Genomic DNA, 26,956 nt, shown 5'->3' on the forward strand with positions numbered 1-26,956 from the left:
GAAGTAGCTCTAAAAAAGGTTGAAATCTTGTCTTGAATAGAATTTTATAAATCTTAAAATGCTTACAGTTTTATTAACTACCAATAAACAATGATACGGGCTATAATTAACCCATGAAGGACTCATTTTTATTCTGTATTGTTTGAGTTAGCTGCATGCAAAGCCATTTACAATCAACAAAACCCCCCCAAAAAAGTATTGGTCTAACCCCAAATAAATATCCATTAATATTGTCTTGTTGACAGATCTTAATATATTCTTGTACGTGGGTAAGTCTAAGAGATTTTGTTATTCATACTCATTTTCTTTTGCCCTGTGGACCCCATAAACATTTAGAAACCTGCAGAAACCCCGCGCAGTCAAAAGGTCACATTAGAGTGAACAATGCAGCATGATTAATTAATAATTCACATGGAGTGAGGAGGCCAAACAACGATGATCACTTGTGAGAAAATGTCAAATGAATACAGGTTGCTCTTCGCTTCACAGATTTGCTGCAGAAAAAATACTGCAATGCTTTAAACTTCCTTTCAACAAGAATCAAGATGCTTCTTTTCAGGATAAATGAGAGCGCTGAACAAAACCTGTGTTCCTTTTTATTACGTGCATTATCAGATAAACGGGGATCAGGTTTAATGGAATCAAAGGTTACGGAAGTGTCTTTATTACCCTGTATTTCTATACAAGGGAAATAACATCTGAGCACCCGGCACCTTGGTCAGTATTTGTTAAAGTGGCTGCTCTTCTTTATTTGGGATTATACGTTTCAGAAAGTTAGAACATTTACATTTAAAGTCGGAGAATCTGAAGAAAAACTTCTGAACAAAACAAGCAATTTGAACAAGTTCTTATAAACTGTGATGGAGATCTTTTTTACTATTTTCTGACATTCATGGACTAAACAACACATCCATAACATGAGGGAAATCATCAACAGATTCATTGATAATGAAAACGACTGTTAGTTGAAGGTGAACATAAATGGATGCATCAACAACAGAAACTCCATAAGGAGGCTTACTTTTCTGTTGCTTATCTGTCTCCGGGATTACGGAAAAACAACTAACCTCATCTGCATGAAACTTTGTGTAAGGGTGGAGCAAGGGCAGAGGAAGAACTGACCAAATTCTGGGTGGAAATAGGGGGGTGTTATCTTATTGAGTGGTGCTGTGTAGCCATGTGACCGTGCAGTAGTTCCTTTATAGCCTTACGTTAGCTTTTTGCGAGTCATAAAGTGGTGTTAATATTTGGAGATTATCCTGCTGAACAAAAACATGCAAGTATATTTTTATGTAATAATCCAAAATCCAAAAGAAAGAATCCCATTGGCTTTTTGTGGAGGGAGCCCTTGTGGTGCTTACTTCAGGGTCGGCCTAAGAAAATCCGCCATCAGTGCACTGTTCTAATAGGAAACTAGAAAATGCAGACCCCCACTAAGCCAGATGGTGCATTCACATGATGTTCTGGATTCGGAGTGTGCATGAGCTTAAAATCTAAATGTGGAAACAACAATGACGCCAAAAAGATGATGTGATGAAGGCTTATTTTAGTGTGAGAGATGAGGAACCGGGTGAGATATACCAACAAAATGTTCCCCGATTTTCAGTGTTGCATTTCAAACTTTTATGTGAATAACTCATTTGTTTTGATTACTATCATTCTGCATGCTTGGTCTCACAATGCGAACAAAAGCTAATCTTAGTTTGTGTTTCCGCCCCATCACTCAGATCCAATCGAAATTAAAATGTGCCCTTCTCTGTCTCGTGTTGTACCCTTCCACCAGGTTTCATGAAAATCGAGCCAGTAGTTCTCCTGCAGACGAATGAACCACCTGTGCCTTGGCAGCGACAATGAGCATCAAAGCTCGTCCATGTTGTTGTAATGAAAACCAGGCCGGGACGCAGACAAAGATCCAGCTCAGACACTTGGACGAACAGACGCTTTTTGTAACAGTCATGGGACGAAATGCACTGACAAGAAGCGGGAACAAAGCTCTGCATTGTAGCTATTTACATTCTCCACCCGCGCTGCTTCACCCATGACGAGCGGTGTCGGCCGAACACATTCACGGTCCCCACAATCCCCCCCACACAAGAGAGTGTGTGTGAAGCAAAAAGAGCATCCTCACAAACAGACCAAACACAGTCAGCAGCTTCGGATGAATGGTACAAAGAGGAATTATAAACCATCAAAGTTTAGGGTTTCAGAGCGTAGATGGGGGGTGATGGCGAAGAAGCATTTTGGTCGGATCTCGTGATGAGTCTTCTTCTTTTTCGGCTGCACACACACAGTGTCACATGTTCAAAACAGCCTGAATCTGGCATGGTGATTTTTTTTGTTGGTCCTTCTGATAATGCAAGGAAACAATCAGTGATGGGTGGAGAGGATGCACGTCTCCTGGAGGATGAAAAGCTTCTCCTGCTCTGCTCCTGGGGCGCTCTCTCGTCCTATCCTCCCTCTCATCTCTGAAGGACTACAAACACGGGGGTCAGCGGGGGGTCAGATGTGATCCTCGATGGGGAAAACGAGTCGCGTTCCCCGGCTCAGCAGCTCCTGTTCGCGGGAGTCCAGCTCGCGCTCCAGCGCCTCCTCCGAGGTGCTGCCGCTCCTCCTGCCGTTCATGCTCCAGCCCGATGCTCCGGCTGTTTCCCCTCCACCGCCGACCCCGCCGCTGCCGGACGCCCCGTTGGCCGTGATGGTGGTGTCTCCAAACGTGAAGGACAGGTCGCCGCCGTCGCCACGCATGAAGTCAGGGTCGTCCCTCAGCTGGTTCTGGAACGAGAGACACAGAAGAGACATGAGGAGGGGATGGAGGTCTCACACACACATACACACCAAGATACAACATGGGGACACGAGTGCAGGAATAAGAGCATGGTGGTCAAACACACACACCGTAGGTTACCATGGAATCTGAGATACAGGTACACAATGTAATAACGTTACGCTGAAGCCCCCTTTACTGCACTATTCAATCCTCAAATGAAATACAGAATTTGATCCCAGATCTAATGTACGTTAAAGGGTCTTTAACATATTGGAGTTTTCCCTCCCTATTGTGCATCCCCGTGTTCCCTCGAAAGGGATCTTCTCTCCCCCCCTCCCTGCCTGAAACACCTCAATTCGACTCCTTTGTTTGCTTACTGAACACAGTGACATCACTATCGAACACTCACACTCCTATTGGCTAGTGCTCCAACACATTGTAGGATAAGGGGCGGGACATCTCTAAGCGAATCACAACAGCTAACATAAGGGACAGTGTGGATTAACAGAAGTGAAGTGAGGAGACATGCAGACACAGTAAACTACTCTATATCCAGTGGAAACATGGAGAGATTGATTTTATGTACGGTCGTAAGGCTGGTGAGTCGGAACACGCGTGATCTAAATGAAACTGTGTCAGCGATGACATGAGGAAATTGGATTGCTTTGTCTCTAAAAGCACTGATTGCATGCTGGGTAAGTAATGAATAGCTCTACAGTTGCAACAGCAGGAGGTTCTCCCGCCTCTAATTGACCGGCTGACAATCGATACTCGGCTCGTGTCCCGGGGCGAAGCAGGATGAGTTACTGCCGGGTCAGCAGGGATTACTCAGACAAGTAAAATAAAAGAGGGGCACTGGAACAAATTACATAATCCCTCCTCTCAAACAAAGGAAGTCAAAAGAGTTCCTTTCTAATATAAAGACTGACACGAAAGAAGCCAAAATAAACATAAACAATAAAGTAGAAATGGTAAGAAATGTTCTCCTTTTGTCATCGAACTGGAGCACCAAATGTGTATTAATCCGCCGGTCAAAGTAGTCCCTAACAAGAGCGTTTCTGTTTGAGTTTGCTAAACACTACAGCACCCTGCTGCTAAAGGAAACATTATTCTAAAAACTGAAACTTTATATCTGCAATCTGTTCATAAAGACTCAGAAGGACAGTAAGAAAGATATGGAATAACGCCCGGTGTTATTTTAACTTTAGCGGCCCTACATCTATTTATTATCCTTTATTGACTCAATAAACAAATTGAGTTTGTGCATAGATAAGATGGTTAGTTTAAAATATAAATTCCCACATCTTTAAATACAGTATGAACAAAACAAATCAAAGAAACATGCATAAGTAGTTTTTTTTATGTGAATAATTAAAAAAAATAACGAAAATTATAAATAAAAATAAACAAATCAATAAATGTGTTTATTTTCCGTCCCTTCAATGATTAAACTACAAAGTCGAGAAATAATTTACAGTCCATAAAATCAGATTCATTGATTACCTTTCTTTTAATATTTTTTACCCGTCTTTTTTTTGTTGGCTTTCCAAAATCTGTTTTTATTTTGTAAAGCACTTTTAATATCCTTGTTGTTGAAAGATTCCGTATAAATTATTTTCTGTGCATTTTTTATCTGAGCTCAATGTGAACACACATCCTGCTGATTAGGGTTGTTGTTTTGTGAATTCCCTCCCCCATTTTTGATAATATCCATAACCGCAGAGGAATCAGAGATTAATCTAATCCTGTCTCTCCCCACTTGGCAGCACAGAGCTCTGCTGATAAATGAACAACATCCTAAAATGCAGAGCTAAAAACCCTCCAGAAAATCTAATTCAAACGCAGTTTAAAACCCGACAGTGACCCTCAAAGTGAGAGGGGAGTATAGAGAGCAAAATCCTTGACAGGCAATGGTTTCAACCTGAAATGAGAAAGAGAAGTGTGACCACCCGTCAGTGTTTAGATATAAGAGGTTCTTTCAAGGCGCAGTAAAGAGAGCCTTTTGTGTCCCTTTGTACGGTTTCTCCACTGTCCATTTCCCTTTTCTGTCGCTGAAGGCCTCGGTGCTTTGTGCGTCCGCTGGAAGGCTCGGGGAATACTTTGACGGTATTTCAATTCTCCTGAGAGAAAAGCCTTCAGTATTCACAGAGAGACTTCCTGAGGCACACATTCAGTGAAGCCCATTTGAAATGGACATAAAATAAAGCTCTTAACTCTTACATTTTAGCAGAACAAAACACATTTAAATTGGCCCTATTATCCTTTTCTGGGTGTTCCCTCTCCTGTAGTGTGTGCTTTAGGTTTTAGTGCATGTAAATGGTCTGCAAATAGACCTTTTCTGCAGTGTGATCATGCACTTTGTGTCTGTGTATTGCTGTGTGTCTCACCTCGTACGCCTGCTGGCTGGTCAGACAGCTCGCCAGCGGGCTGCAGTATGCGGGCAGCGTGGAGGTGAGGGGGGGGGCCGCTGTGCGTCAGGATGGGCTTCAGGTAACTGGGCAGGTGTTGAGGAAACAGCTCCACATTTTTTTTATCAGTGTGAGTATGATTACATGCATAGGGGAGAAATCATTAAGAGGTAGAAAATAGAAGATGATGTGTTTTTTATTCAAAGAATCGGAAAAATATTTGGGACTTTTCCCAGTTACCGAGAGGCTGCTGCTCTTTGTGTTAGCGTAGCATGGTTAGCAGGGTTGTTTACATGCAATATCTAGTACGAATTGGTAGTGCGTAAATATTTGTACCCCGTGCAAAGACACCACATTCCTGGTTTCATCCGGTGTGAAAACAGTTGATCCTGAAAAACAAACTGGGAGACTTCTTGGGAGTCTGGAGGGGTTTGTTCCACAGAGCGTTTGTTGTCTCCGCTCCAACAGGCTGGAGTTAATGTGTTTAGCACATTTCCTGTTTTCCTGTTCCTCGGCTTTACACCTGAGAAATTCTCCCTGGTGAGCAGATGCAGCTGGAGCGGGCAGGGTGGATTGACTCTCAGGAGGTAAAGTAAAACGGCACGGATGCATTAACTATTTATTTAGTGTTTCTCTTTGTTTGTAAAATGTCTCAAAAAGGATGGCTCGTCTTTTTTCTTGCTAACCATTCCCTCTCTTTTAAGCCTCACACTCATCAGTTTAAATTAAGGTTTCTACAAGTCTTGTTTATCCTTCAAGGCCAAAATGTACTGAGATTTATTACAAACTTCTAAACCCTTGAACGCACCATAGCTCCTTACGCTCGGGCTGGATGGATTGCCTTGTCCCATAAACTAAACCATTGGAATATCATTAATTAGAAGGCTGTTATTGGTTCATTCGTCGTTATTAAGCACATTATTATCCATCAGAAAAGTACGGGAACTCATCGGCTTCGCTCTGAACACTTCTTTTAACAAACTGTCCCTGAAGACCACACTGAGGGCGTTTAGTTCTGCTGCAACATGAGCTGAAACTGGTCCCTGAACAGAGTTAAAGGGCTTCTTCATGATACGTTCTCTGTTCTTGTTTTTAAATTTGCTTTCTGGGTTTTCCCTCTCCTGTAGTGTGCATGTAAATGGTCTGCAAAGGCTAGAATCCCTGTGTTGCCTCCAGGAGTTTCTCCGGTATAGAAAGGATACTTGTGATCGAAGGTGTACCACAGTCTGAAGAGCCAGGCGCTCTCCTGTTTGGTTTTACTCTGTCCTTCAGCCTGAGGCCCGTCCTGCAGACACACAGTGGGAAACACACCGTGCATATTAAAGAATTGATGCAACAAAAAAAAATTTAATCCATGTTTTATTTATGTGCATAGATAAAAGAAGGCATCACTGCAGTTATTGCAATCCTGTTAATTTGGTTCCTTTATTTGGTTTGGTTTCTCGTCTTAAACCTTATTACATCATACATCTCAATAGGCCTCAGAGGAAGAGTGATTTGTTTCCGACAAACTAAAGGGTTTCTCCAGACTTGCTGACTGACTTTAATTTGCAGAAGTGAAAGAGTTTCAGCAGTGAACACAGCACGGACTTAGTTCCAGTCCGCCCTGAATCTAAATATTTCCTCTTCCTTTCTGCTTTTATTAATCTACAGCAAGGGGATTTCTTTTTAGCAATTGATGACAATAAAAAGGTAAAGGAAAAATATAAATATTGGATTTTAAGCTCCGATTTCTTTATGATGAAGAATAAAAAGGATCCTCACCCCCTGCAGGACCTGGAAGCTGTCTGTGCACGGCTGCTGGTCCTGATCTGGGTCCACACCGACCCTGAAACACAGATTTACACCTCATGGAAAATGCAAGAACAGTAGCTCTTCTGTTTGACACCAATCAGCTGTATTTTTCAGCTTCTTTTTTGGAAAGTTGTTCGAGGATCTGAACCAAACCAGGATTTCTTTTCAAGCCTGTAAACATGTGTTGTGTGCAGCTCCACAAGACTTAACTCACATATTATTTTACATATTTTAACTTCCGCTCATTCTTTAATAACGGTAGTGTAGGTGTGGATGTGTGAGCATGATTTTGTGCCAAGTGTTGTACACCAAAAACATGACGAACAAATGAAAAAACAGGGAGCTGCTCTCAGGAAGGAGTATGCCAGCAGAGAGTGAGAGAGACCCTCAGGAGCAGGGCTTTAAACCACCAGTGAAGCCACCAGGTGCTCCCAATCAAGAGTCACCTTCAACAGCAAGGAGAATTGTTAGGTCACACACTACTGAGGGGGGGGGGGTAAGACTGGGGTCGTCACACGTACTAAAATATAACTTTGATTAATTGTGCAGACCTAGCAAATATCATACTTTTACCTTCACTTCATTTACTTTTCACAAATAAAAAGCAAGTGCTGATATGATACAACGCAGTCTTACATCTAGAATTGGCTCACCACGACGTCAAAATGCTCTTACACGTGACAAAGACAGAGTGAGGTGATATTCCATGATGATGATACTGTGAAAACATTTACTTTTCAAGTGTATTTACCTGACAATACCTCTGAACTTCTACCTATAACATTTTTGATTCGGTAATGGAGTATCTTTGTTTGTGACCTCTTCAGCGTTAGATGTTCTCATCCCAGTATGTGTCTGTGTCTCCTGCACTGACAGGATGTACGCTTGTTATACATCAGTAGGTTTTTAGAAAGCCCACACACATGAAACATGTAAAAGTGCCGCCGGCTTTCGCCTTCAGAGAATGAAAATACTTAAAATGAGCGTGAAACCCCACCGCACAGAAACAGTGATTAGCTAAAGTCATTACACAGTTTATGAATGAGAAATGTGTTACAGTAAATCACTTTCTGGTTTCTGACCCAAAACAGAAAACCCACGTCCTCATCAACAAGCTTCACTGATGGGGGGGAAACACCGTGAAATCCCGAAACAGAGACACTGTTCAGCGAAAATCAAAACAACATCATGTGAGAGAAATGATGAAGTGTGACGCATGGAAAACAAGCAGCGTGTTTATCCGTTTCACATAAATCTAAATAGACTTTATCTTTATTGGCCACATTTGTGAAGACATCCAGGCAATGGTTTTCTAGTTGTTTACTCTACTGGACTCTAGCTCTAAGGGGTTGACCAATCAAAACAGAGCTGGCCAGCTAACCAATCAGAGCAGACTGGACTCTGAACATTAAAGCATGGAGACATGTCCCAATAGAGAGTAGATATGAGCATGAAGAATGTCATACGCTTTATATCATTTTAACTCGATTCATATTAATGGTTACAGACGGAAGTAGTTTCAATGAAAGAAAATATAATTTAAAAAACGTAATAAAATAAGGTCAAGACAGCAACCAAATAAAAAGCATTAGTTGGATTAATAAACATTTACACATATACAGAATGAAATGTAGAAATGGGGGGAAACCACAAACTCATGTTTTATAACTTAATATATTAAAAATATAAATCTGAATAAATAATGATAGTAAAATATAAAAATAATGAAAAAGAAAGTATAATAATTACAATTCTAATAATTCAATTAACTAATTCAAATATTTAGTAGAAAGTCAGACAATGTTTCCAGTTAGATGGGAGGCTCGACATTAGCATATGAAGCTAAAGCTAGCCTAGCACGCTAGCTTCTTCTTATTTGTGCTAAGCTAACCAGCTGCTGCGGACTGTAGCTTCATCAATTTAACTTTAAATTACTGCAGCACATATGTTCAGTCTTCATGGTTGGATAACCCACCCACCCCCTCGTGTATGTCACTAATAGAGGGGGATTAAAGCCCACACCAGAGGATTTTAAATCCCAGGAGCAGCACAGAGTAATCCCGCAGATCCTCATGATCACAACCAGAGAGGCACTCACAGAACAGACCTGCAACCAGGCCCACGGTGCATTCAGGTGCTCCTCGGACCTAAACATTTACTTTGAGTTGTGTGTGTGTGTGTGTGTGTGTGTGTGTGTGTGTGTGTGTGTGTGTGTGTGTGTGTGTGTGTGTGTGTGTGTGTGTGTGTGTGTGTGTGTGTGCGTGTGTGTGTGTGCAAGCATAGGACAAAACATTTTAATATTTACTTATTTATTTTATATTTAATTATTATTTTATTAATTTAAATATGTAATTATTATTTTTGTATTTCATATTTGTATGTATTATTATTTTACTCATTTTAATTATTAATATTAATATATGAATTAATATTGTTACTATTTTTCTAATGCTGATTTAAATGTATGGAAAAATCTACATTTAGGAGTTTCTTGATTGACTTTGTGTCAGATTTTATCCTAAATTCACCAAAAGTTACCATCACAGAAGGCCTCAATTGCATAGCTAAACATAACATTTCAGAAGCGGGATTGTCTTAACAGTCAGTGATGAACGTGGGAAGTTTCACGGGGATTCAACCCCACTCCCCTTCAGCGTCTGCATGAAATATCTTACCAATTATATAATGTGTTACGTATGTGCAGAGCAGCTCCTCACACAGCGGTGCAAAGAACACAACAAAATGTGTGTGTGTGTGTGTGTGTGTGTGTGTGTGTGTGTGTGTGTGTGTGTGTGTGTGTGTGTGTGTGTGTGTGTGTGTGTGTGTGTGTGTGTGTGTGTGTGGAAACAGGAAGTGAAGAAGAAGAAGCTCTGCAGGGATGCTTCGTCCTTCTGATATCATGTTTTCCCTCAAGGACAGATAAACAAAACTTCCTTGTGAGGAATATTTCATGGGTAATAGAGTGTGTGTGTGTGTGTGTGTGTGTGTGTGTGTGTGTGTGTGTGTGTGTGTGTGTGTGTGGCCTGACAAAGGTTGTTTTTCTCCTACATTTTCTTTGTCTGAAACAACAAATGCTCTGAAGTTAGAATAAGTCCAAAATCTGCCGTTTTTAAACGTCTCTGCTTTTTCTGTTGCCCAAAAGTGCACAGTTCCCCTTCTTCAGAAAAACAGAAGTTTAGGTGAAATAGAAGAGGTGATGCACCAGGTAAAGAGTGTGTACAGATTCACATACGACCCCTGAAGTATTCCTTCTTTCCTCTTCCTGCAAAGCTCCCCTGTCCCACGCTCTGTCCCATCATGAACACATCACACAGCATGGGGGGCATTACAGATCAAATATAAAGTCTAGTATTCGGATCCTTTACTCACTGATCATCATGGCGTTTCTAGTCATTTGAAACACAGAGGGACAAATATGATCTGAATATGGGACAGGCATTAATCCTCAGAGTTGGCACAGAGGCTTTAGGAGACGCACAGACAAAAAATATGATGATTAAAAACACAAACGGCAATTAAACTGCGGAGAAGTCAAAAGTAGCTCCTCTGTGCACATCTGATTGTTTATGAGAGCTTCTCTACCAACAGCAAACAGTTGTTATACCTTGACTGGACTGCTATGCATTTCAATTGAACACTCTATTCTGATTGGTCGATTTGGACGTTCCGGAGGTCTGACCGTTGCTAAGGACGATGCTCCGATCAGGGTATAACCGGATGTCTGACTATTTCTCACGACTCCCATCAGAAGTAAAAGTGTGTTCAGATCCACAGACGGTGAAACAACGAGCGCCCGCTTACCGCCTGCCATGCACCACATGTCCCCCCGTTACCATGGTGATCAGTTCACAGGGGCATATTTTGGCAATGCTATGAACACACACACACACACACACACACACACACACACACACACACACACACACACACACACACACACACACACACACACACACACACACACACACACACACACACACACACACACACACACACACACACACACACACACACACACACACACACACACACACACACACACACACACACACACACACACACACACACACACACACACACACACACACACTCCCAGTTGAGTGCATCATGGTCACAAATACAAAATGAATTTGGGCTGAAACCAGACAACAGACCAGTCACTTCACATTTAGATCTGGTTTGAGGCGTTCACATCTTAATACAACGCCGTATATATTGTTATATATGCACTATTCAGTGTTCAATATGTATATTTTAGCACAGAATGTTTAGTTCTTATGTTTAATTTAATATTTTTCACATTTCAAAACATTTATTTTAATCAAATTGTTTTTTAATTTCTCTCTAAAACCAAGGAACGTCAAACGGGCGGATTGCCATGCAGGCGACACCGTCACTTTGCAATAAATATACGCTATTTTACATACTGAGTGTATATTTGAATACAATGTGCATCGTTTGAGATTTATATACACATTTAATTACATTTTTAATTAAAGCAACTATCACAAAATCCAACTTCCACCCCGGGACACAAAGTATTCTGATTCTTCAGAAAACTATTCTGCATTTCCACCTCTGATTTTAAGTGGAGTCTGAGCGTTAAAATCCTTGTATGAAATGCAGGTATTTCCTAAAATCTGAAACAAAGCCCTTTGATTTAAAGCTGTGGAGGAGAGGGAGGGAGGGAGAGGGAGGGAGAGATCTCTGGCTCCCTCTCCTGGACAGAAACCAGGAATACTTCATATTTAGGTAATATCCCTTTTTGATCAACTTCTCTATATTTGATCCATCTAAAAATTCTTCTCCAGTGATAAAATAAAGTCCTCCAAGTAATCCTGCTGAATTAATTAAATTCATTAATCAATTAACTATTTTTTAAACATTTCTTTCGGCAGTGCCTTTAATTCAGTGACAGTGAGAGAGGGGGACACAGAGGGGCTGATGCACGGCAAAGGGTCTCAAGCCAGATTCGAACCTGGGATCAAACCCCAGTATAAGGCTGCCAGCTCTACCCACTGAGCTATACGACGGCCTTGGTTTGATTTTTAATACTACTTCATTACATCATTTAAATCAAATCTATCACTCGATCAATTAGCACAAAAACATCTGACAAACTCAAAGAGGAAACAACGGTTGGTACGATTTCAGGGAAATTGTCATAGCTGGAAAACGTCTTGTCGTCCTTATTTCAGTTTATTTATTTTGGGCTTTTATATTCAATATTTGAACCTCTCTTTTTTGAATGAATAAACATCCCTTTTTTATAACCATCTCTCAGATCTCCTGAAGAGGCGAGGCTCTGGGTATATTTCCAGGTTTGAGGCTAATTTTTGTGAAGATTTGATCCAGAAGCAAAGGAGATGCAGATGTGCAGGAGCGGTATATCCTACCTGATGTGCAGGAAAGGACAGCATGGGGGTGGTGCCCCCCCCGAACACCCAGACGGTGAAGAAGACGATGAGCAGCGTGGTGGTGAACATCATCTGCCGGGCGTACGTCGCCGTGTCGCGGATCGCCAGCGCGAACGCCATCGCTCCACGCAGACCTGCAGGGGGTCACGTCAAAAAACAAACATGCATCAGCCAATCAAATTAGAGTACGGTGGCCTGCAAGTTCAAACGCGCTACAAGAAGGCACAACACATTTCCAGTGAGAGAAACAAGTTCACCTTCATGCACTTTTTTACTACAACAAGCAGTACTCTATCTTTGCACAGTATCTCATTTTAATCTTAGGATATTTTATATGCTTTACATCTTACGCATTTACCTGCACATTGGTCACCTGTAACTGTCTCCTGCACTCTTTAATTTCTTCTGTTTCTTCTTGCATTTGTTTTATATGTAATATATACTTAGGTTGCATCGTTGGAGGAGCCCGGGACTTCAGATTTTTATGCCATAGACGCCAAACTCACACTATCTGCTGCTCTAAAAAACATATCAGAGAAACACGCGAGTTGTCTGACTGAACTAGGCTGTAGGATTTGACAATAAATCCTTTGAATCTCCACCAATTTGAAAAACACATGTGCAGCATTTAGAAAACAACCACAATCTTGATGAAATATGCATTTAGAAAAAGTGCTGCATAAACAAAACGCCAACGGAGAGGAGCTCCCATACCAGGGGACACTAAAAGGTGCTGCACCACTTTGTGGATCAGAGAGCTGGACAGCTGTCTCTGTTGTTGTTTACCTGAAATGTTTTCTGGTCTTATTCTAAGGATGTGATCACATGACTCCTTCTGATGTCCCTGCAGATCTGCTGTGAGCTAGCTAGCTAACGTAGCTAACCTTCAGATATCCTGACAAACACTTCCTGTTCTGAGACAGACTGACTGAATATCAGAGCTGTATAATATCAGTGAATTATTGATGGTATAATAAAAAGGTACCTGCGAACATCATCATGTGCTGGAAGTTCCCTTTGATCTTGTGCCTCCGGCCCAGGTTCAGGAAGAAGGACAGCGGGTAGATGTTGAACGCTCTGCCGATGAAGATGGCCATCTGACAGCGGTGCTAAGGACCTAACACGGCAGGGATTCAGAGAGTATGATCATCTAAATCTTACTCAACTTGTTGACATGCTCCTTATCTTTCAATTACAACTTAGAAATTGTACTTTGTTACCGTCCCTGCCTGGAAAGGGGATCAAGCGGAAAGCAAACAAGATAAATAATAATAATAATAATAATGCTTTTAATTTATACAGCAATTTTTTTAAAAGGTGCTTAAAATTCCTAAATAAATTGTAAAAAACACTTCAATTAAAATTACTAAAATATATAAATTGATTCATGCATTTTTACAGATTATAAATATAGTGTTTTAATCATTTTGTGATTTTTTTATGGGTCTTTTTTTTTAACTGATACCAATGATTTAAATAAAACAATGTACTGTTGTAAATGTTTAACCTCAATTATATATATTATATATTATATTAATATATATATATTGTTGATTCTTAGCTGTATTTTAAAATAAATATTACCCTTGTATGTAAGGTGCTGTTTAAATAACATTACATATTATTTATTTTTTATTTAAAGTAAATCATTCATTTGTTTGTAAAGCAGGAAAATCTTTCTTTGAATTATCAGATTTTATTCGGACATATACAGAGCGAACCTATCACCCAGCATCACCGGCCCAGACCCCCTCCTGCAGGGGAGGGAATATCCTAACTCTATGAATGGAGGTAGATTAAAATGCACGTCTGCTCAGAAGGATACGAAAGCCCCGATGATGAAGATGGGGCTGAAGATGTGGTTCTGGAAGGTGAACAGAGCCAGACCCATGTAGGAGAAGATGAAGTTCTCCGCCAGGAAGTGGAGCACCTCGAACAGCTGCGGGACACAGAGCTTCAGATATTAGAACACACTGAACAATACAGAGCAGGAGAATTCATGTTTTTGCAGAAGGTTTCCCACAATGCACTGCTCTGAAACGCACTCTAACATGGCCATTGTACTTTTCATAGATTTACCTTTTTTTTAAATCACATTTGACAGTATTTTTAAGTGCTATGCACAAAACACATCTAGTTTGTGTTTTCACAGTCAATTCAAGCCCTTTATGGTGCTTTTATGTAGCTACTGATAACCAAAATGCTGTTTAGTGATGGCAAATATACAGAAGGGTGACAAAGGGCAAAAAATCTAAGTTAAAACCAACGTGTCACATGATAATAAGAAGACTGGAATCCTCTATAACAAACAACAACATTCACATTTACGTCTTTTAAGTCTTTCAAAGTCAAGCGCTGCTCATGGCCGTTACATCTTCTGTAAAAACCATAATTAGAACCAGTATACTGATTAATTCACATCCTCCTAACCTTTGAGTCAGATGTGTTTCTGCTTTCTACAGAAGGGCAATGATGTAAGGAGAAACACAACCAGCTTCAAACTGAGTTGCATGTTTTTACGTAGACTTTGGGTGCTATATAACCAACTATTCAAGCACTTTTCAAACCTTAGAAACACTGCATTCAAATTCTCACAGGTGCTGGAAACCATTGAAGTGTTTTATGGGTTTCCAGCACCTGAAGAAACCCTCCTTCATTCTTTCAATGCAATGTCTGTCTGTCTCTGAATCTGAGCTATCAGCGCTTGAATACACAGATATTTAAAGCTGTGTGTTAACCTGGAGACAGCAGGACCCCCCCCCCCCCCGAGAAACAGAGCACAGGGTGTCCTTACTCGACCCTGATTAAGCTCACCATCTGGCCCCGGGGCCGCCAGGGGGGTCAGGTGGGGTGAGGCTGTGTACAGGAAGTGGTCCTACCTGCTTGGTGCGCTGCGTGGACTCTGCAGAGAGGTTGTTGGAGGTGTAGTGAGCCTGAGTGATGCCACAGAACAGCACGGCCACCACACCTGCAGACACACACACACACACACACACATACACAAATAATTATAACTGTATTCCTACATGTTGGTTCTTATACACTTCTTTATATTTACTGCCGTTTAATTATTGGTCTAATGTTTTTACTTTATTGGCTTTAAATCGGACTGCTTCATTTTTTGGTTTCGGTTTTAATAAATGTTTTATTTTTAGTTCTCTTATTATTATTATTATTATTATTATTATTGTTGTTTTTATTTTATTTGTATTATTTGAGTTCATGTAGGGTATTAACTTTTATTTTATTTAACTTTATTATCACTTTTTTACAATTAATATCGTTTAATTATTGGTCTAATTTTTGGTGTTGGTTTTAATAAATACCTAATTTTATACAATTCTATTATTATTAGTTAATAATTCACTTTTATTTTACTTTATCACTTTTTTTACAATTATAAATGAATATCTTTATCTATTTTTTTTACTTTATTGGTTTTGACTCGAAGTGCTTAATCTTTTGGTGTTTAATTTTAGTTCTCTTATTATTATTATTATTATTATTGTTTTTTATTAATTAATGTAGGGTATTAACTTTTATTTTACTTTATTATCACTGCTTTACTGTTTTTAACCTACATGCTTTTTTTAATTAAGTTGTAAATTGTTTGTCTTAGTAATTATTTTTAATGTAAGCATTTTAAAACTCATCTACAGGACTTCTTCTACAAAGCTCCATTTACAAATATTTATAAATAATATAAATATATCTGCTTTCTTTTAATGAAATCAACGTATAAATAAAGATAAATAAGCACACACACGTCACATGAAATCTTACCATCTCAAAGGTCTCACCTGTGAACCCGCAGGCCTCGGCCAGCAGGAAGGTGCTCCAGGACATGAGGAAGAAGAGCGCCGTCTCCAGCAGCGGGAAGCAGTGCAGCTTCGTGAACTTGGTGACGTGAGGGTGCAGTTAAAGACACAACAGCACGGCCTGGTTTAAAATACACACAAACACACGTTTTGTCTAAGAGAGTGTGAGGATATGAGAGCGGTGACGACGCCGGTGGCTGCTCCCATCACGAAGGAGCCGCTGAAGATCCCCAGGAAGACCCCCGACCGACTTGAAGAAGGCGGCGGCATCGAACATGTGGGTGTTCGCTCCACTGGGCTGGTACGCCACGATGGAGCTGAGACAAGCAGAGAGAAAACAGGGATTAAATATACATATATTTTGAGTGATTTATTTTGGTTCGATTTGCATTCAAAAGATGCCATGATTTATACATTATTTTAATAGTGTTAACTCATTGAATCTTTTGTAATTTATTCATTTATATTTTTTTAGGTACTTTTTATTTTCCTGTATTTCTGCAGTCTGCCAGCAGAGGGAGGCAGAGAGCGTTTTTCTGCAGAGCGGCGCAGACAGACAGACCTGTCTCACACCTCACTGTGGAATTTCATCACCAGGAGTCAAAATGCTCTCAGAGAGAGAGAGAGGGAGAGAGGGAGACAGGGGGAGACAGGGGGAGAGAGGGAGAGAGGCAGAGAGGGAGTCGGAGAGGGAGAGGGAGAGAGAGAGGGAGAGAGATGGAGAGAGAGAGAGAGGGAGAGAGATGGAGAGAGAGAGAGAGGGAGAGAGAGAGGGAGAGAGATGGAGAGAGAGAGAGGGAGGGAGAGAGATGGAGAGAGAGAGAGGGAGAGAGGGAGAGAGAGAGGGAGAGAGGGAGAGAGGGAGAGAGGGAGAGAGGGAGAGAGGGAGAGGGAGAGTGGGAGAGGGAGAGAGGGAGAGAGGGAGGGAGAGAGAGAGAGAGAGATGGAGAGATGGAGAGAGAGAGAGAGGGAGAGAGGGAGAGGGAGCGAGGGAGCGAGGGAGAGGGAGAGGGAGAGGGAGGGAGGGTGCCTGTGGAGCGCAGGAGCTCTGCAGGTCTGATAATACATCTTAAACGTAACGTACGAGGAGAGCACGATGGCCACGGCGTCGTTCATCACGCTCTCTCCGAACAGCAGAGCGTAGAGATCCCCGTCAGCGTGCAGCTCATTGAAGATGGCCAACACCGTCACTGCGCACACACACCCACACACACACACACACACACACACACACACACACACACACAGCTTCTGATTGTAGAGACATACACTGCTATGTTGCTTGTACCTGTGTGTGTGTGTGTGTGTGTGTGTGTGTGTGTGTGTGTGTGTGTGTGTACCTGGGTCTGTAGCAGAGATAATGGCACCGAAGAAGAGGCAGTCTGTGTAGTAGAACTTGTCCGTCAGCTGTCCCAGAACCTGCATGAGTTTCACCACGCCGTACATCAGATTCCTGCAGACACACGGAGTAGAAGTACTCAGGTCTTGTACTTGAGTAAAGTAGAAGTACTCAGGTCTTGTACTTGAGTAAAGTAGAAGTACTCAGATCTTGTACTTGAGTAAAGTAGAAGTACTCAGGTTTGGTACTTGAGTAAAGTAGAAGTACTCAGATCTTGTACTTGAGTAAAGTAGAAGTACTCAGATCTTGTACTTGAGTAAAGTAGAAGTACTCAGATCTTGTACTTGAGTAAAGTAGAAGTATTCAGATCTTGTACTTGAGTAAAGTAGAAGTACTCAGATCTTGTACTTGAGTAAAGTAGAAGTACTCAGATCTTGTTCTTGAGTAAAGTAGAAGTACTCAGGTCTTGTACTTGAGTAAAGTAGAAGTACTCAGGTCTTGTACTTGAGTAAAGTAGAAGTACCAGAGTGTAGGAATACTCTGTCACAGTGAAAGTATTCTAAATGTTCCTCCAGTGAAAGTAGAAAGTACTCTCCTCTAAATGTACTTAAAGTAGCGACAGTAAAAGTAGTCATTGTCTGATTGGTCCATTTCAGAATAATATCTCTGATATGTTTTAGAATGATTGATCATTAAAGTGTTCTCAGAGCTGGTAAAGGTGCAGCTAGTTTGAATGGCTTTGTATACTGCAGGGTAGCTGCTGGATTTACTGCAGGTGAACTACAGTCTGATTTAAGGGAGATTATATTTACCATCAGTAATCCTAATCTGTAAAGGAACTGAAGGTATTAAAATGCATTATTTCCCTTCAGAGTAGAAGTGTACAGAAGCGTTAAACTGAAAGTGAAGTACAATGTACATAAAGCTACTTTCCACTAACCCGATGACGAAGCATGAGATGGCTGTTCCCAGAAAGGCGTAGGTGATGATGGAGCCCATGTTCCTGAAGAAGTGTCTCTGTGAAAACAGAAGCGGATCAGACAAACTGCCTCTGCAGGAACATCAGTATGAGACAAAAAGAATCTCCTACAGATATCAGAAACGTAGACTTTATGGTAGTTTAGATCCTCCTTATGGTCACGGTGTGTCTCTGTGTGGTCAGTTCTCATCTCTTGGTAAACATCTGCATCTATTCGTAGTCATTGTGTGCCTCTGTCGTCTATTCTGGGTCATTTTGCATCTTTTTGTGTCTCCTCTGTAACCATGCACGACTCTGTGGTCATTTTCTATATCCTGGTATACGTTTGCATCCACTTGCAATAATTCTGTGTCTCTTTTTATTACTTTTGGTAATGTTTCACCTTTGTTGTTGTGGTTGTGTCTCCTTGTAGTTTCTTTTTGCAACTATGCATCCCTTTGTCAATATCTATGTCTCGGTGGTCATTTCGTGTCTTCTCGTTGTCGTTTTGCGTCTGTTTTGAGCCTTTTAGTCATTCAGACTCTTTGCAAGTTGAAAATGCTCTGTGCACAAAGTTAGCATTACGAAAGTGAACCAGGCTGATCTTAATTAACATTCCTTTCACAAAGCTAAGTCTGGGAGGAACATCCTGTTGGACACGAGTACTGACACAGTTTACCGGTTATTAAACTCACATCATCTCCGGATAGAGATATATAGATATAGATGATCTAAGAAACACAAACACTGACTGTGGAGGAAAAGTGTCTTTGCTTCGGAGACGCAGAGGAGAGATTTATGACAAATACAACAGATTTATTAACTTGTGTTTCACTAAAGCTTGTTCTGAACTGAAGAGAAGTTGTTAACGCTGCGTTAACAACATGAACCTCTGCTTCCTGTTCCTGAGGATCTGACTCAGCAAATTCCAGCTTTAATCACAACTTCACCAGAAAAACATCAAAAGGACTTTTCCCTTTCCTGTCACTTAAACGCGGTTTCAATATCGATCTGACGGTCATTTCAGACCCGCTGTTGCGGCTCTAGGCAGTCCGATTAAAAGCTGGCCGCGAGGGGCTAGATACGGGAGGATGAACACTGACACGCTCAAACAACTGCTCCACCCCTCCGTTTCATTTGAAAAACAAGCAAAAGTGCAACGTATCCAAGTGCATTTAATCCCTGGTGGTTAGGATATTGCAGGATTTCAGTTTAAACTGCGGTCAACAGACAGCTGGCCTTCTGACCCTCCCCCCCCTCCCTCTCTTTCCAATACAAAACCACACTGAGCAGGTGAGTGCAGCCAGGTTAAACAGCCCCTTACTCGGCCCCAAACTGCAGTGCACGCCCACCACCAATCCTACGTAGAAATACCGCAGAGTAAATGGAAACTCTGCACCAGCTTTGCAGTAAGGTCGAATTGAATAAAAACAGGAACGATGTTGTTTATTGGAACATCACATATGTTGCTCATGTGAAAACAACAACCATAATATGAGTGTTGTTGTTTTAATACAAGAGGCGTTCAGTTCTGCATTTTAAAAAGTTGATGTTATTAATTATTTTGAAGATTTCTGAAGCATGCACACTGTAATGGGGGTGCAGGAAAAACAATTGTGTCTTTTGTGGTCCTTTTGTGTCTCGCTGCAGCCTTTTTTAGCCTTCTGTAGTTTTACTGAGTCATTTTACGTCTCTTCCTGTTTGGTGCATGCCTCCTGGAGTGATACGATAAATCCAGAGGGGCCCTCAGCATGTGGGCCTATCATTAATCGCCCTGTAGTCGGGTAGATTTATGGTTCCGCTCCCACTTCCTGCTGCCTCTCACCCTCTGAGTCTCTCTGAGGGGAACTCCACTGCAGATGTCTTTCGTTTCCTCTCAGCTTTTACAAACAGCTGACGGTGAAAATATGAGACGCTTCTGCTTCCCATTGTTGAGCAACAGAAGTGTTGTGTTCAGAGACGCCTTCATTAATAATCCATCACCGTGTTTACAGTATTCAACCGCAGCTGGAGCTATTCCTGCAGGAGGCTTGGTCTTCAGAGCTAAATATCAGACGATAAATTAAGAGCCCTTTCATACACAACAAAATCTACAAATATAGTCAAAAAGTCTCAAAAACAGAACAAAGACATTCAGAATCACTGCAAAGCAACTGAACTACAACAACAGATACTAATATCAAACCCCAGATGTTGGAAATACCATGTGCTAGTAGTATAGCCACACACACACAGACCCACAACTGATCATGACATGACAACATGACATATAAGGAGAGACGGGATCAGGGGTCCATAGTGGCCTTAACCTACAACATGTCCCTTAAACACGACAAATACTAACCAAGAAGAGACTCAAAAAACTACAAGGAGACAGAAAATGACTACAAAGAGACAAAGCAGCCGTAAAACAACAACAGAAAGTGTGTGTGTGTGTGTCCTGCATTGAGCACTAGAAATAAAGAATTGAAACGAGCCGCACTCACCTTCTTCAGACTGTACCCGGCGTGGAAAATAATGGGAGGCAGCAAAATGTTGAAGAACACTTCAGGGTCAAACGTCACCTGGGAAAGAGTTTAGTATTTGGTGTTTTATAAAGACGGGTCAGACTGAGTAGATGACAGAGTGCGTCCCCTTTGAGACCTTTGATCTAAACAGTCTCCAATGTTCACCTTTTTACTCAGCATAAACATAAGGAAATGACCTCAGGTGTCGTAGCTGTAAGGTGTACTGAAAGGTGGGACTACAGTTAAAGTCATATGAATATCTCCAGTGTTTCTGCACCGCTGCTCTACATCAGACTATCTGTAAGAAAATCCAAACATCAGCCTTTTACTGCTTATGGTTCCAGATCTACTCAAAAACATGCTGGAAGTAACACAAATATCTGAATGACTTTGCAAATATGGAAGAGGTTGAAGTAAAAAGCTACTGCAAAATAAACTAAAATAGTGAAATGACAGGAAGTGCATTACTCCAGACTAAAGGTTTGTACAGATGAGGATTTTAGGAGGATTTGGGGGAAAGTGCATGCCTGTATAAAATAATAAGTATGCATGTGTTTCTCTGTAATGTGAGACAACAGGAATAATACGCATGAATAATAATAACAACAATAAATAAATAAATAATAATAATAATAATAATAACAATAATAATAATAATAATGATAATAAATAATAATAATAATAATAATAATATGCAATAATAATATTAATAATAAATAATAATAATAATAAATAAATAAATAATAATAACAATAATAATAATAAATAATAATAATAATAATAATAACAATAATAATGATAATAATAATAATAAATAATAATAATAATAACAATAATAAATAAATAATAATAATAACAATAATAAATAATAATAATATTAATGATAATAATAATAACAATAAATAATATTAATAATAATAATAATAATAATAATAATAAATAATAATAACAATAATAATAATAACAGTAAAAATAATAAATAATAATAATAAATATAATTATAATAATAATAATAACAATAATGTGTAATAATAATAATTATAATAATAATAATAATAAATAAATAATAATAATAAATAATAATAATAATAATAATAAACAATAATAATGTGTAATAATAATAATAATAATAATGATAATAAATAATAACAATAATAAACAATAATAATAATAATAATAATAATAATAATGAGTAGTGTTTACTTTGCGCAGCATGTCGTTCTGCTCCACGTTGTGGATCTCTCTGGAGTTGATCTCTCCCTTCAGCGTATACTCGAAGAACTTCCCGCTGATGTTCAGCAGGACGGTGCTGACCGGCCCCTCCTTCAGAGAGCAGCTGGGGGGGGTCTTGTTGTGGTAGCTGGTGGCTGGGATGCCGTACCGCAGGATCACCCCCACCAGCAAACCTGGGGGGAAAGGGGAGAGAAACACATCATAAAGAACACATAAAACATGTAGCACTGCAGAATCACATCCACCAGCAAACCGGAGGACAGGGAGACAAACATACAGGAACAAATATGTGTTGACATGTTCTCAGGGAGCAGTCTTTGGGAATCACCTCACTTTAAATATATTTAAACTATAAGACTCTGTATATCATGTCTTGCTAACATATACTGTAGTCTGAGGCTGAAGGGCATTTTTTTAATTACCTAAATGAACCGTCTTGTATGTTTATTTGTGCAGACAGTTCCTGTGGAGTCTGCTAAAAATCCCAGCAAAGCAACACAATCACTACACTAAACACTAAAAGCAAACCTCAGATTTTGAGAAGTACCATGTGCTAGTAGAGGAAATGTCCTGGCTTCCACCTACAGAAATGTCACATTAACCACAAAGAGACTCAACAAAACTACAAAGAGATAAAGGAACTACAACCTGTCTCAAAACTACAACAGGAAGTGTGTAAAAAGCATTCAAGTTTTTTCGAATGACCTCCCAAATCGTTATCTTTTTAAAGGGCCTTTTAACACTTAGATCAAACTCGTCCTGTTTGTTTATTTGTCTGATTTATCCGATCAATAACGTGCATTATCCTATTCTGATTTGTCCCGATTACACTGCCACAATACCTGTACACAGTTTCTGTAGAGTTTGATCTTTATTCACAAAATCAATATCTGAACACGGTTCCACGGTCCAGATAAAAAAAAAACAACCACCCCTTTTATACTCGTAATGAAGAGTCCAATAAAAACGACTTTACAAAAAAACAAATCAAAGTTCGTCCTTCCTGTGAGAGCTCAGGTTAATCAGTGACGTCTGGAGAGACACTTTTACGGGAACACCTGCTCATATAAATGGATCATGTAGTCAGAGCGTAACATGCCTTGTTTTTATTCGCCGGCCCCGTAGATATATCTCTGCTCAGGTGCATTTCCTATTTGATCAACTGAAATATAATCCCAAGTCTATATTTATATATATAGTTATATTTAATGCCCAAAAAAGCTGAATTGAACCTCTTAAATGTGGAAATATGCTGCTTATCTCTGTGTAGTACCAAATAAAGTGACACTTTTCACAGTTTGATGACGTTTTAGAATAGAGAAGAATATTCTGCTGATTCTAGTCAGTCAATAACCGTTCAAGATGGGAATGAATGTCCATCACAACTTCACAAAGCCAACAATACGTCTCCAAAAGTCTTGTTTTGTTCGGGAAAGTCCAGAAATATTTAGTTTACACTGATGTATGAAAAAGAAAAGCAGGAAATCCTGTCAGTGGAGAGACTGGCATCGGAAAATGTGGGATTTATTTCCCCATTTCTGTATAATAATAACACACATCTGATATTTTCTGATGACGCGTCTCCTCTTTTCCTTATTTTAAGATAAATATTTATTGTATTTTTGTATGATATCTTGTTTTAATAGTTTGTCGTCACCATTATGTAGTCATATTGCTTTCTGGGAAATATTCATATTATTTAGTTGTATTTTTCAAATAGGCCAGGTGGGTGTTTGCCTATTTTTGCTGCACTGAATAAATGTGGTAATAAACTTGACCTGTGCAGTTCTTTGAATCGACAAATATTAGCTATATTGGTAAAAAATTAAATATCAAAAAATAATCTAATTGACAAATAAAATAAATAATAATAAATAAATAAATAAAATAAAATAAATAAAATAATAATAATAAATAAATAAAATATAATAAATAAATAAATAAATAATAATAAATTAATAAATAATAATAAATAAAATAAATAATAATAAATAAATAAATAAATAAATAATAATAAATAAAATAATAATAATAAATCAATAAAATATAATAAATAAATAAATAAATAATAATAAATAAATAAATAAATAATAATAAATAAAATACAGTAAATAATACAAATATAGAAAAACTCTTTGAATGCTTCTAGACTGCTATAGCAACAAAACAAAACAGTGGTTGCATGAGGAATTTCTTCAAGATACTCAACAACAACAACAATAACTGTGTAAATACATGTTGATGTTTACAATAGTATCACTCAATACAAACCAACATATTTTCAGTCTTTCAGTTCGGTTTCATCTTCTATTTTGAGATGTTTTATTGTATAATTGTTGATTTTCTACTCCTTTTGTGCAATGCCTTGTTTTACATGCTTCTGCAACGAAAACATTTCCCAATTTGGGATTTATAAAGTATATCTTATAAACTACATTAAGGGGGTTTGGTAATCTAAACCTGACCCCACAGAGCCGCGACGCAGCAGCTTCTAGAAACGCTCTGAGGCCCAGACCTCATCAGGAGGAGCATCTGAAACAGATCGACCCTCAGTGCTCCAAAAGGGGGGGGGCTGGATGCATGGTGCATGGGCGGCACAAGGGGATGTGGGAGTAATGGTGTCCAGTGCCCCGGTCACAATGACCTTTGACCCCCCTGTGGTCCCTCTCCAAAAGAAGAGCTTGTAATGATGATATAATTAGCATTGTGCTAAAACTAGCCGAAGCTAACTTCAAAGCATAATGTCATTTAATAAAATGAATACTGATGGATGGGTCGATCAAATAATCACACACAATGCAACCAAAATAACAATACAAACAACAAACAGCAGCAAGTCTATGTGCATTATTTACAGTAGAAAAGGACATGCACCACAAGCACACTCAACATAAAGTGATACTGCTCTGAAATATATAATCATAAACACATAGGAGAGTAATACTGTACCGTACTCAACTACTAATACAAATTCTGGGACTAAAAACCCACCACAGATGGGATGTTGTGTTTGTCCCCCCCCCCCCCCAGTCAAATCAGTGTAGCTCCGCCACTGGCTGTATGTACGTGTGTGCAACATATATTTATTTATTTGTTATTATTTGTTTGATCTCACCGTAAATCATCGCGAGCCCGGTCTCGTGCAGGAATCGCACCCGCCTGTGCTTGAAGAGCCATATGGTGAGAATGGTTAAGGTCAGCAGCAGAATGAATGTGAGTAAATTAACGCTGTCCTGGCGGTGACTTTCCTCCGCCTCCTTCTCCGTGGTGAGCTCCTCCATTGCTCCTCCGTCCTCCGCCTTCACTGCCCCGGCGATCAGGAGGATCCAGGCCGGCGTCAGGGTGTCCAGAACCCGGGCTGCGGTGCGCCTCTGCGGCCGGAGAGGCTCCATGATGCTGCGGCTGCTGCTGCTGCTGACAGCCGCTATGAGGATGCCATGTCACTGTGCACGGTGCTCGGAGAGAGGAAACAGATCCAGGGTCTGCAGACTGCTGCAGGGTCAGCCTTTTAAAGACACACTGCTGCTCTGCAGGAGAGGAAATCACACCGCCGCTCACAGGGTGCGCATGCGCAGTTGTGTAACGAAGTACATTTACTCAAGTACTGTTGTACTTTACTTGAGTATTTCCAATTTATGCTACGTTGTACTTCTACTCGACTACAGTTCAGAAGTAAATAGTGTATGTTCACTCCACTACAGCAATTTAAATTACTATGATGGTAAATATAATCTCCCTTAAATCAGACTGTAGTTCACCTGCAGTAAATCCAGCAGCTACCCTGCAGTATACAAAGCCATTCAAACTAGCTGCACCTTTACCAGCTCTGAGAACACTTTAATGATCAATCATTATAAAACATATCAGAGATATTATTCTGAAATGGACCAATCAGACAATGACTACTTTTACTGTCGCTACTTTAAGTACATTTAGAGGAGAGTACTTTCTACTTTCACTGGAGGAACATTTAGAATACTTTTACTGTGACAGAGTATTCCTACACTCTGGTACTTCTACTTTACTCAAGTACAAGACCTGAGTACTTCTACTTTACTCAAGTACAAGACCTGAGTACTTCTACTTTACTCAAGTACAAGACCTGAGTACTTCTACTTTACTCAAGTACAAGATCTGAGTACTTCTACTTTACTCAAGTACAAGACCTGAGTACTTCTACTTTACTCAAGTACAAGATCTGAGTACTTCTACTTTACTCAAGTACAAGATCTGAGTACTTCTACTTTATTCAAGTACAAGACCTGAGTACTTCTACTTTACTCAAGTACAAGACCTGAGTACTTCTACTTTACTCAAGTACAAGATCTGAGTACTTCTACTTTACTCAAGTACAAGATCTGAGTACTTCTACTTTACTCAAGTACAAGATCTGAGTACTTCTACTTTACTCAAGTACAAGACCTGAGTACTTCTACTTTACTCAAGTACAAGACCTGAGTACTTCTACTTTACTCAAGTACAAGACCTGAGTACTTCTTCCACATGCATTGCAACATTCTCCTTCTTCTTACATTATTTTTTATTTATGTGTGTTGCATTGTTGGAGAACCTGCTTTAAGAATGTCATTGCAGTAAACCCCTGAGTCATGGCGGGAGAGGACTCTTTAAAGTAGAGACACTACATACTGATATACACCTGAACATCAGCAGGAGAGGACTCTTTAAAGTAGAGACTACATACTGATATACACCTG

At 39.8% G+C, this 26,956-nt stretch overlaps 1 protein-coding gene across 1 annotated transcript; it reads right to left on the bottom strand.

Annotated features, from left to right (window-relative positions):
• Window positions 1-583: 583 nt before the first annotated feature.
• On the bottom strand, window positions 584-25,721 carry slc9a7 (solute carrier family 9 member 7). Its single transcript, XM_063890844.1, is given in 19 exon segments — window positions 584-2,504; window positions 2,506-2,772; window positions 5,155-5,229; window positions 5,231-5,261; window positions 6,378-6,460; window positions 6,940-7,012; window positions 12,337-12,520; window positions 13,372-13,483; window positions 14,212-14,325; window positions 15,266-15,354; window positions 16,187-16,292; window positions 16,379-16,447; window positions 16,449-16,521; window positions 17,289-17,394; window positions 17,545-17,657; window positions 18,484-18,560; window positions 20,988-21,065; window positions 22,212-22,414; window positions 25,357-25,721. Coding segments are annotated over 19 exon segments (2,175 nt in total). The 5' UTR covers window positions 25,634-25,721; the 3' UTR covers window positions 584-2,459.
• Between the last annotated feature and the right edge of the window lie 1,235 nt (window positions 25,722-26,956).

This window comes from Eleginops maclovinus, chromosome 9, assembly GCF_036324505.1.
Source record: "Eleginops maclovinus isolate JMC-PN-2008 ecotype Puerto Natales chromosome 9, JC_Emac_rtc_rv5, whole genome shotgun sequence".
Classification (NCBI taxonomy): Eukaryota; Metazoa; Chordata; class Actinopteri; order Perciformes; family Eleginopidae; genus Eleginops; species Eleginops maclovinus.